General features: G+C 44.9%; 1 protein-coding gene across 1 annotated transcript in view; it reads left to right on the plus strand.

Annotated features, from left to right (window-relative positions):
• Positions 1–10,376: 10,376 nt before the first annotated feature.
• The window catches only part of TANC1 (tetratricopeptide repeat, ankyrin repeat and coiled-coil containing 1), a 157,153-nt gene continuing 154,840 nt past the window's right edge, over positions 10,377–12,689 (plus strand). Inside the window, 2 exon segments of the mRNA XM_014552424.2 lie at positions 10,377–10,405; positions 11,008–11,120. Of these exon segments, the coding sequence (XP_014407910.2) occupies positions 10,392–10,405; positions 11,008–11,120 (127 nt within the window). The 5' untranslated portion in view covers positions 10,377–10,391.

Here is a 12,689-nt window from a genome sequence, read left to right on the forward strand (position 1 = left end):
ACTAATTAAGTCTTTTCTTTTTAAAAGTTATTTTCCCATTGACAAAAGTAATCTGTGCTCTGGTACACATTTTTTTAAAAGTACAGAAAAGTAATTTTACCATTTAGAAATTTACTGTAGACTTTTCAAATAAAATAGCAAGTTTTACTTAAGTTGACCAGAATATAACTGAAATGAAAACTGAAGAATTGCTGAACTTAAGATAAATGTATTTTTTTTTCAAATTTAATGCCCCCTCCACACACCCAAAGAAGATTGTTCTAAAGTTGAAAAAAAAAAAAGAAAAAGAAAAATACTGACAAGCTAGCACAATAACCCAGATTACTGTGACTTCAGATTTCCTGTCTTGTCTCCTTTACCATGTTGTCCACACGCTAGAGAAGGATAAACAATATAGGGTGGCATGTAGTTAAGGGATGGAGTGTGAGATACAGGCCATCAGTCAAGGTTTATGGGCTGGAGAGGGGACTTGGAAACCCCCATTTAAAAAATTAAAAGCTAAAGACAGCTGAAAAATTTTCCTAGAGAAATTAATAGAGATCAGTATCTTTTTCATCATTTCAATATTGTACAAGAAAAAAGTTCTGCTACTTTAAAGTAGGTTTAAAAGCCTGGATATACATTATTTTGCTTGCTCATAACAGCCTTCGGAGGTGTTCCTACTTTGATCATTGAAGACTTGAAGACTGATGGAGGGGAAGTGATTTGATTCCCTTGAGGAATCATGTATCAGGAGAGTGGCCAGAAGGCCCGTCTTTCTCAGCTGGTGCTCCTGCTAGTCTGTAACTTAGGCAGGAGATGTAGGTATTGCATGGATACAGTTACGTATCACCTGGCCATCTTGTTATCCTGAACACAGTCGCAACTTTGGAAATTAAGCAGGCAGGCCCTCTGAGATAGTACACATATGTTTATATGTATCCTTCTCCAAAATGTGTGCCATCTGAATTGTGGACACTGACATGTGTTCAGGGGTTCTATCCATAAGAAATGACGATCCGGAAATTAGAAGTGGAGACAGGCTATAGCAGGTGACATGCTTGACTGTGTAAGGACATCAGCTGGGGAAGAACACAGGGTGTGCAGCCTGACAGGCCTTCCTAAGATTCTTTGGCAGGACAGTAACTGGGGTTTTGTCCGAGGACTCCAGCCTAGGTCTTGTTAAATTCCTGCATATTTATTAGTGCATACTGTGTTCGGGGCCTATGATGATAAACGGATTCAAGTTCCTTTCCTACAGTCTAGGAGGGTAGACGGTTTCATATGCAAATACAAGACAGTGTAATAGGGGTTACACAGCAGAGATGAGTGGGATATAGTGGGAGCACAGGGGAACTTGAGACGTGTGCACTGGAGTGAGAGGAAGGCAGTGGGGTCTTGGAAAGTGAACAGAAGTTGTCCAGGTGGAATAAAAGGACATTCCAGGTAGAGAATTAGTGTATGCTAATGGAGTAGCTGGAATCTAGTTAATAAATGTTGGAGAACATTTTACTCCAAATGGGTAATCCTGGGCTTTAAAAAGTCATAGAAATTGTCAGAAACATACAAGTAGTGAGGCATATAATGAACCACCAAATATCCATCTTCATAAATATCCACATTTGCCGGTCTTGTTTTATTAATCCTGTTTTTCACGTGGTTAGAATATTTTGAAGCAAATTCCAGACATCATAGGTTGCTTATAGAGACCTCAGTATGCATCTCTGTTCAGGAAAGATTTGCCCCCTCCTCCCCCAATGCCATTGTCACACAATGAAAAAAAGGTAATTCCCTCATACTCATCCAGTACAAAGTCCATACGCAGATGTCCCGTACTACCATGGGGTTTATACGTGGGAGCTGTTTGTCTAAAAGATTTTTTCACTCTGCACCCTTTATTTTTCAGGGATGTTGGGTAAATGGGGCATTACTCTAAAACCATGTTTTTATTCCTTTCTTTAGAAGTGTTACATAACTTATCTGGACTCATTTCTGATCATTTTAATCAGTTTCAGACTGACCCTGATGGAGGGCTTTGCCTTATAACTTTTTATATTACTTATTTGTCAATAGCATGGCCTTTTCCAGGACTCAGAAAGCACTCAACCTCTGAGGGCTAGACTGTACCTGGCTCAGGGTATTCTGATTAGTGCCTTTGGTTTCGCTTCAGTTTATAGCTCTCTGTGTTTAGCTCACGAGTTGGAAGTGCGGCGTTTGTTGTACAGAATGCTACCCGGGTAGCCTCTGAAAGCTGTTTGCTAGCATGCCTGCTTGGCGTGGACCAGCTCAGTGTTCGCACTCAGATGTCGGGCTTGTTGTAGCCTCTGCGGGCTCAGCCTGGTCCTTTAGGGGTCGCCTCAGTCGCCCTCCTTTTGATGCTCTCCTCAGCTCCTTCAGCTTTCTTTGGGTCCCTGCACCCTCTCCTTTCCTGTTCTCCTGCACTTTAGCCCATAATTACATGCTGAGCTATACTGTTTATACTTCTCTTGCAAGTAGGCTGTATGAACCAGTAGAAGGGATGGGAACTTTAAAGCCAGCATAATCTGAATTCCTGAGCCTGGTTCCTCATTTTTAAAAAATCCTGGTTAAAAAAACAACCCCTGTGTGCTCTATCCTCTTAAATTTTAAGTCTGCAGTACAGTATTGCCAACTATAAGCACAATGTTGTACATAAACAGCAGATTGGTATAACTTTTTCATTTTGTATCACTGAGACTTTTTAGTCATTGAATACCAACTCCCCATTTCCTCCTCCCCCAGCCCCTGGCAGCCACCATTCTACTGTCTGCTTGTACAAGTTTGACTACTTGAGATGCTTCATATGATTTGGAATCATGCAGTATTTGTCCTCCTGAGGTTGGCTTATTTCACTGAGCAAGCGTAATTCGAGTTTCATCCATGTTATAGCATATGACAGGATTTCCTTTTTAAAGGCTGAATAATATTCCATTGTACATATATGCCACATTTTCTTTGTCCATTCATCTGTTGATGAACATTTGGGTTATTTCTGGTCTTAGCTGTTGTGAATACAGCTGCAGTGAACATGGGAGTGCAGATCTCTCTTCGGGACCCTGATTTCAGTTCTTTTGGACAAGAAGTGGGATTGCTAGATTGTATGCCTCATTTTTTTTAAGGCTTGTAATACAGATCTTCTGCCCCCTTATAATACATGGGACACAGAGTGGGTTCTCTCTCATCTAGAGTCCCTGGGCAACCTCTTCTGTTCATGTATATTCTCTGTGCTTTATCATAGGTACTTAGTGCTTCTTGCTTTACCAATGCCTTACTGGTTTTGACCGTGTGTTCAATAATTTTGAAAATTATTTTGGAGAGAAGTCATCAACCCCCCCTTGCCCCCACAAAAAACAAAAAAACAACCAACAACAGCCCAAAAAACCAGCAACAAAAAGAAACCCAAACTTTTATTCACTGGTCACTCACAGCAGCTGTCATTGAGGAAGTGTTGACACTGCTTTTGGTTTTTAAATGACTGTGTGTTATTCTTTGCCAGGACTGAAAAAAATTGCAAGGTTGGAATTTTCAGGATTGTTAACAAGATCAAAAAGCAAAGATATAAAGCCAAGGGGGAAAGCCTTTCTACAAAATAGTGATAGAAAGCAGAAAATGCTAGAATTCTGTAGAAAATGATAGGTGTTGCAAAAATAAGCTTTGACCAGAAAATGAAGGTTGCTGTTTTTCATGTTATTTTGAAGTGGAAGACAGTTTAGCCAGCTGGAGTTTTTAATGTTGTCTGAATTTTTTTTTAAAGGATGTGGATAAAAATGTACATATAAATTTAGTTTTGTTAATAGGGTTTTAGAAGATGACTCAATTTCTTAGAAGAATTATTTCATTATTTTCATATTTGTAATTTCAATAGCCATAGGTGTTAGCTTTGAAGGGGGTTATAAGAAGTCCTCTGACTCCCCTCTACCGGGAGAAGACACAGTTGCAGCCATTTCTCTGATTTGCCTTGGGTTTCCACCTTCGAACTAGTGAAGGAGGGTGCCAGGGCCTCAGAGTCCCCACAGTCAGCATGAGGGTGTGGAGTTCTCAAGGAAAAAATATATCCTACTTTCGTTTGCTTTGTTGATGTTTTGCTGCTGGGGTTTTATTTTCTGATAGATTAGGATTCAGATCTTGTGACTTATTTGTGTGCTGGCCAGAGGACCCTCAGCTTTTTGTGATCTGAGTCATTTCCTTGTGTTGGGCTGGGAGCCCTGCACCCGGTGGAGTGGGGCACGTGGTGGAGGCAGCAGCCCTGGCATTTGCAGCTGGAAGGAAGTCCAGTGAGCCCAGAGGGAAGAACGGGAGTCCGCAGTGCTAGTGGCTGGAGGGTGGTGGTCTGGAGCGGCACAGGGCCTCAAAGCAGCCTGACAGGGACCCCCAAGTCCCTGACCCGCTGCGGCCCTGTGGGCTCAGGGTAGACCTCTGGTCCCCTGGAGAGTTGTCGAGAGGGAGGCAGTGCCTCCATGCCCAGGTTATCAAAAGAGGAGCTCGGGCTGTTATCAGAGCTGAGCGTGGGGAGGACTTGGGTCTGTGGAATGCAAGAGAAAGAAAACTAGTTATTAGACACAACAAGGTCAGGGCTGGTTAAGCAGCAAAAGCAAGTTGGCCCTAGCTGTCTCAATCTCTTTTCTAGAAGTTCCTGCTGGATTGAGCCAGCGAGGGGAGGGTGGGGCAGGGGTCAAGAGGCTTCAGCTGTGGGGAGGGAAGGCAAGGCTGTGGAAGCTGGAAAGAGCAGGCCAGGCCTGGACAGCCCAGATCTAATGAGACAAGTTTTCAGGACCTGGGTAATCACTGTAGCCTGTGTGTAAATGGACGGGTCTTAGAGTGTAAGTGGCACATTCAACAGTGAGCTTGAAACAAGACTGAGGGTTACTTTTGCGAATCTGGAAATAGACTTAGTTTTTAACTCAGTTCAGATTAAAAAAAAAAATTCCTTGAACCAAGTGTAAGTCATAACCTTATTACTACAGAACTACCAGTTACAGCTGTTAAAGTACTCTCTTTACTAAAGCCTGAGCAAAGCAGTGCTTGAATGCTCTTATCGAGACATAAATACAAAGCTACCTAGTAATCAGTTCTGAATAGATGAATGATTGAAGCCATTTGAGGTTAGGTTTTCTTTAGATCAAGGAAAAACTCACCCTAACCTTTGTGGTTCAGATACGCACATGCAGTTTGGTGTGGAATTTATGCCTGGGCTCTGTGTCCCATACAGATTGGATGGCAAGATAAACTGAGATTTGCCCCATTGATCACAGAATCCTAACATTTAAACCTCCCCGCCCCCCCCCCCAAAACTCTAAGAAAGCAGAAAATCAATACCTTTAAAGACTATAGAAACTTGGGCTATTTTAAAACAGTCATTTAAATGCCTCCTTTCTCAGGGTCCTCTGGTTGTCAGGCTTCTACACGGTGTCAGCAGCTCAGCTGGGAGGTGCAGAGATGGGGGCGTGGTGTCCACACGAAGGTGCAGTCCTTCTGCTCAGGGAAGTTTATGACCCGGTGAGCAGCTTACTCACAAATACCACAAGAAAAAGTAGACAGGAAGTGATGTACATGCAGTGAGCCTGGGGGTAGCCAGATGGAAGGTTCTCCATCAGAATGGCAGCACTGAGGGTTCTGTGTCTGCCTTTGAGAGACTGTCCCAGTGTTTGCTGGTGTTGGAGACCATATAGAGACAGTGCATTGCAGTTGGACACGGTGCCCATTCCTGTTTTTGAGGTTGCCGATAAGGGCATCTTCTCTCTTGAATACAGTAGCTGGACACCCACTGAAGATGAAATAACCTTTTCTTAGTGCCTGGGGTGATCTCTCAGAGCCACTAATTGTACTGTTTTGAAATCCTTTGTTGTGGTGTCCTTGGACACTTTGGGGGGTTGAAAGTCTATTTAAACTGTAACAGCCTGTAATCTACTGTTTGGGATTTTATAAATTGTCTCCTGTCAGTCATAGTTTCTCAGGGCTGTCAGTGTGTCTTGATCTAGCAGTCACCTTCCACCGTCTTAATTTATGGTGACCTGGGAAACCAAATATTTCCCTCCTGTTAGGATAGTATCTAAAAGAGGCATAAAGCGACTCTCCAGGAGGGTTTGGGAAAGAGGTGTCAGATAGAGGTGGGGAGAGATTGGAAAGTTCTCTTCTGAATTGTGCGTCAGTTTAGTCAGTGATTTAGCCCCAAAGGCTAAATAGATCTTCTTAGTTCCTAGCTGTTTGCTGGATAGTTGAGGTTGCCTGCTTATGACTTTCACCCACCTCACCCCACCCCTACGCCCTTTCCAGATTAGTATATAAATCTTTTCTCCCACCCTTGCCTGAATTTTGTTATGGAGAGGAGAGAATGAAAGTTTTCTCAGGGAGAATGAGAAGAAGGTGAATGAAGGAAAACCCGAGGTTGGTCTGTCAGTCAACCAACTACTGTTCTTGAAACTGAAGATGTTCTGGGCCCTGTGGAGGAGACAGAAGGAGGGTGTGGAGCCTGCCTTCAAGAAGCTGAAGTTTTAGCTGGGTGAGAAGAAAAACTCAGATCTGAAACCCTCAAAAGAAAGTGATAGAGAAGTTTTGCATCAGGTGTGAATTTGGAGAAGAGTGACTTGAGTCAGGAGCTTTGAGCCAGCCATGTCGGGGTCCACGTGGCATTTGAGTAGGTGGCTGTGCAGTGTACATTGGAGAGAACAGATACCCTGGGAGACAAAGAAGGAGGGCGAGTTAATTAAAGCCAGTTAGGAAGTGGCAGAGGTTAGGAGAGATTCAGCAGCACATCTGATAAACTCATTTCAGAGGAGTCCTCGAGGGTTTAGTGACTGGTTCTGCGACTGTTGTGTCTTTGTGGTTCATTAAAATGCAGGCTTCAGGCTATACTCCAGAGACTACGGTTATGCAGTCTGGGCTGGCTCCAGGAATGACCCAGGTCCTTCTGGTACAGGTGGCCTGCTGGACACTCTTTGAAAAACACTGGTAAAGGATGGATAAGGCGAGGCTGATTAATTCCCCCGTGAGAGACAGAAATTGGGCAGGAGACGTCCCAATCCTGTTATAGGACAGGGAGAGAGCAGGTAGCCCTAAAAACTGGGTGGCAGGGAAGTGAGACTAGAAGGAGCTCCTCAGCTGGAGACAGTGCCCCCCAGCCCTCACCCTTCACCCAGGTCCCTGGCTTCTCTTTCTTACCCACTCACTGGCACATCTGAGAACATCATGATGCTAATTGAAACCAAGTTTGAATTCAGCTGTCCTATGAGCCTGGAAAAGCTTTATCCTGGGGGCATTATAACTCCAGGCAGTTACCCTGTAATGAGTGTTGGCTTTGTCAGATTTAGTGAGCAAGAAAATATGGATTATCAGTTTAAAAAAAAACCTGTTAGTACTGTTACAGGAAGAACCAGGAGAAATCATAGTGATAAGCACAGTTCTTCACATCTGAAAACCATCATATTATAATCACTTCTCACATAGCAAATACTTGACAAAGGGGTGTTCTCTACCTCTGAATTGTTACCCCTTACCAACTCAGTGACAGGGGCCATCCAGGGCTTACTTAGGGAGTGACCTGGTCTGTCCCCACCCGTGTCCTCTTCCTCAGGGAGTGTGCACCCCCAGGTGCTCCCCTGCAAGATGTTACTCCAGCTGTCTCCAGCTCTCTCCCTGTCCATTTGTGTTCCTTCTCTTATCCTTTTTTTATGCATCAATATTTCCTGCTCCTCCCCCCACCCCAAGACAAAAGAAAACACCCTGAGGACAGGTCAGGGGCAGTGGTTCAGAGTCCTGGCTATGCATTAGAATCAGCTGCTGAATCACTCGCCATGTTTTACACCAGAAACTAACACAACATTGTAAATTAACTATACTTCAATTAAAAAAAAAAAAGAATCATCTGATAAGCTTTTAAAAGTGCCAACATTTCGGTCTCCAGAGATTCTGTTTTACTTCTTCAGAATTTTTAAAGCTCTCCAGGAGATTCTGGTGGGTGATTAGGATCAAAACCACCTCAGTGTACTTGATAGGTGTGGCGGTACTAACAGTGCCCCTGTCTTAAGGAAAGTGGAAGCTGCAAGATTTGAAATGGAAATAAGCCTTTTAAAATAATGCCTGTTGCTGCTCAGGTCCCAGATACATGCTGAGTTCCCAGAGTTCTAAGCCTGCTTTCTATGAAGCACCAGCATTCAAAATGAAAAACAAAAACGTGAGCTTTCTTTTATTGGCTTCAGAATTTCTGTGGTTTTGTTTTCCACTGTGTTGCATGAGTCTCAGATACAGCGGGGTGTGACCCCGGGGAGCTTGTGGCCTTCATCACTCTGGTCACCCTCTCTGAGCCTCACGGTCCAGTGGAGCAGCATTTAGTCCTGCAGGAGGACCTCGTACAACCGGAGGATTTGGACCGTCACCCAGAATCACTGGTCACACACTTGGGTCCACAAACACATGCCCTAGTCTTTGTTTTGTGGTCTGACAAGGCCCAATGCTAGGTTTTTGGAAGGATACTTTAAGAGAAAAAAAAATTACTTCTGTTGGATAAACAGCTTTGAAGTCTCCCTGTTCATCCTTGAAACAGTGATGACCAGGAGGTAAACCCTTATAATTCTCCTTAGAAGCCTTTTAAATTTTAATTGTTAGGAGCCAGTTGGAAATTAGATCCATGAAAATTAAAAGCTAGTAATTGACAATTGAAGCTCCTCGTTAAACTGGTCTCTAAACTCTGTGTTTTAGGTTCCATAAAAATTCTTCCAATAAGTGTATTTTGTTTTCTTTTGCAATTTACATGAGAATGTTTTGTGGCATAGTGCTTGTTTTTCAAAACTGTCTTGGGCCAAATTTTGGATTGTGTGTTGAAAATGAATGGAGCCCTTTGAATGGAGGAATGCTGAAATGAGAAAATGTAAAAAGTTTCATTTTTTTTGTCACCTAACATTGATTCTGAAGGATGAAAAATGAAAACTCGAGGCATAGTTTTTCTTCAGAGTCTGGCGGGTGACCTAACTGTGGTTATAAGTAACTTCTGAGCCACACTCAGAGTTGCTCCGCTCTCGCTGACCTCCCTTTCTCCTTTCTGTAATTACTGAATATGGCCCTGAAAACCCATGTAGGACCAAATGGAGAATCTAGACTCTGTGATCTTATCCCCGCAAAAGCAGGCTGTAGGGATAGTCCTTGCAAGACACCACTTCCCCTGGGGATCTCTGTAACTGTAATTTACAGGGGTGTCTCTGTTGTCTTAAACACACAAGGGACTGTCCTCCCTTGCCCTCAGAGGTAGCATAACGAGTGGGTTGCTCTAGGTGGAAATGAGGCCAGAGAGAAAGCACGTGAGCGCATCACCTGTTACAGATCCACTTTCAAGGGTGCACGCAGTGGGTGCTCCAGGCAGAGGGTCTGCGTGACAGCAGGCATGTTGTGGGCTGTGATGGCTATTCTTTTATATTTGTCTGCCTGTTTTGGCCGGGACAAATGAGATGCCTGCCTTTTCCACTGAGGTGTGCTTTGTGAGAGGAGCCAGGCCGAAGTCCTTGCAGCAGCTGCAAGATGGATTCCCTCCCTGGCTGGCAGAGCTCCCTGGAAAGAGGCAGGTGATTGCTTTTATGAGTGAATAATAGGAGGACGCCTCAGATATTTGAGCTACTATTCACCAGGTGGTGCTGTCCTGCAGTGAATCCTTAAATACTGCCAGTGACGTCAGCAACCTGGGGAAGGAAAAACCTGGATTGCTCAGAAGCCTTGGCAGTGTTGGTGGGCTGTTGCTGAACATGAGATGAGATCTGACATGGGGTGAAACCTGGACCATGTAGGTTTCTCCTCTGTGTTCTGCTTCAGTGAGATCTCAGCTGTCTCTGAAGTGGGAAGACTGGACCTGTCCCTTGCCTCGGTCCCTGGTTTCCTCCCAGAGAAAAGCTCCCATGCTCCGTTCTCATCTTTGAAGTCCTGGTGGGTACTGGGGGTGCGGTGGGGGCATGTCTTGTAGAGCTCCTCATTAAACAGACTTAAAGGGGAGAAAAGTCCTCTACCCTGCCTTTGCATGCACAAACCTATGATACTGCGGTGCCCTGCCAAGGTGGTTTTGTTGGCCCAAACGTGACTACACATGATCGTCCTCTTTGGTAATGAAGCCTGGCAGCATTGCTGTGAGGGTATTGACTTGGGCAAGAGCCCGATTGTCGGTGTGTTTGAGCATGGATAGCACCTTTGAAAAAGACCATCTTCCAGGATCAGAGTAGCTGTAAAAAGAATATTTCCCAGGGAAACGGACTCTGAGTCAGTCATGGGGAATCTCTGGCTGGAACCCTTCAGTGGACAAAGATGCACCGAGTGTCTGCCTCTACCTGTGATAAGAGCAGAAGGGTAGTGTGGGAACCACAGGGAAGACCAGCCCTTGAGAAACCAGTAGGAGAGGAGGTCAAGGCAGATGGAAACACATGCTAGAACTCAGGTGTTCTGAGTGCAGAGGAGGGACTGGTGGGATTCCGTGGGGGGGGGGGGGGCGGGCGTGCAGGTGATATTTGAGCTGTGATTGGAGGATGACTAAGTTCCCGAGTGGGGGAGGTGTTTCAGAATGGGGAACAGAGAGAGCAAAGGTGAGAGGTTGGGCGGCACGCTCAGGAATGGTGAGTTGTGTGGAGAGCTGGGACCTGTGAAGAGTGAGGTGGGAGATAGGGAAGAAAGTCTTCTGGAGAACTTTAGCACTTCCCCAAGTGTTTGAGAGAGGGTCCCGGCTTGTTATCTCAAACCTCTGAAACATTTTTGGCGTATTGGGCTGCAAACCCATTAGCATCACTTAAAGAGAAAACCTGAGCAAAAGAAGGTAAACCGGACGCTCCAGTACCTTGGTCAAGACAGGGGCTTTCAGTGAATGTCCCTGGTCAGCCTAGACAGAAGGTATCAGCAGAATAAATGAGTTTTCTTGTTAGTGTGTACATGCTGTCTCTCCTCTCCATCAGGGCTTTGTCTGGAGTTCCAGTTGTAGCTGGTTTTATAAACTCAGTGCTTCTTGTGTCATAGGACGAGTGTGCTGACTGGTTTTCTTTTTTCCAGCGCCCTTCCCAGCTTTCTGTGGCTGACTTGTCTAAAGGAACATTCTGGGTGCTCCCTGAGTGAAGCAGCTTCTCTCCGTGGCCGGCGGCAAGTGGCGTCTGGAGTGAGGCGAGGTGAGTGAGACCCAGAGAGAATTTGTACTCTGACAGACCAAGTTTTCCAGGATAGGTTATTTTCTGAAAAATTTTGAGGCCTTTGAAAGTAAACGGGGTTTTTATTCAAAGAAATTTAAGAATAATTACAAAAAAAAAAATCCGTGTCTTAATTACTGTGTTAAAGCACTCATTATTTGTTTGGGGTTTTTTGCTTTGTTTTGTTTTTGTCTTTTGGCAGGGAGGTGGGGGAGGGAGGTAATTAGGTTTGTTTATTTTTAGAGGAGGTACTAGGGATTAAACCCAGAACCTTGTGCATGCTAGGCATGCACTTCACCACTTGAGCTGTGCCCTCCCCAAAAGACTTGTTATTAATAATAGGGATGCTTTGATACAATCCTTGAAAGTTTTTCTAATATTTTTGGTGCCCATTTCAGGGTTTTTTGGTCTCTGGTGCCTCACATAGTATTTGTCCATCAAAAACGTTTAATATATGTTGTGTGAATGGCTTAATACTTTAATTTACAGCTGGCAAACAAAGACGTACTACGGATAAACATATTTCGGACTTCTTATAATGTCTGGCTGGCTATTTTTTTCCTAATATATTTCTTTAAATCAAGATGTAATTGACATGTAACAGGACATTAGCTTCAGGTGTACAATGGAACGATTCACTAGATGACTATGTTGTGATGTCTCTTCTTTATCCTGTCTTTCTTCTCTTTCCCAGCCCCCATGAAAAACTTTTGAAGTTTAATTACAAACCTCCCTTCAGTTACCAGGAGACAAATCAGGGGACGGTTACAACCGCCTTACCCAGCTGCTCTCCCTGGCTGGCTCCTTAGGGCCATGCCGGCTACAGTGGCTTAGGCTCCATCTCCCACCTGCTCTACGTCCTGTCTTGTTTTTACCTCTTTCTGAGTGTGGTGTTCCCCTCCCTGGGTTTCAGGGAGGATTCTCTAAGTTTTGTGGCTATAGGAACTTTAAGGAAGTTGCTACCTTTCTCCTGTGTTGTGGTTCTCCTGTACCTCAGTCTTACGTGTAGATTGTGAAACAAAAATACCTCCAGCAAGGGGTGGGGGGAGGCTGGAGGCTCCTGAGGGGTATGATTTTTGCTCCATGCATCGTTTTGTTTGTGTTCCCTGTCCTCAGTGTGGAGCATGTGGAGGACTTAAACATTCCCTCTTTCCTTTAAGGAGAGAGCATTGGCTGGGAGGCACAGTGTGGAGGGCTGCTGTTACTCATGCTCAGGTGCTCGCAGTTGAGGCCTTGGAGCGGGAGTGCCCAGAAGGTCCAGGACAGATCAGTTGCCTGGGGGCACCGAAGGCTCTGCCCTGGATCCCTTCTCTCTGGGTGCTGGAAACGCTCCTCCCTCGGAGATGGGGTCAAGGTTAAAGCTGCTTCCAAACCTCTGAATTCACGAGACATCCACGTGAGGTGCGCGCGCACTCTGCCATCTGTCCTGTGCGGCTGGCTTGCAGGACTGCAGATTCTGCTCTCACCCTTCCTGCCATGCCTTGCTCATCAATGAAGAACACAGTGGTCACACTGCCCGCCCCCCCAACTTTGGGGGGTGCTGCCAAGAGG

This window comes from Camelus ferus, chromosome 5 (assembly GCF_009834535.1).
Source record: "Camelus ferus isolate YT-003-E chromosome 5, BCGSAC_Cfer_1.0, whole genome shotgun sequence".
Classification (NCBI taxonomy): Eukaryota; Metazoa; Chordata; class Mammalia; order Artiodactyla; family Camelidae; genus Camelus; species Camelus ferus.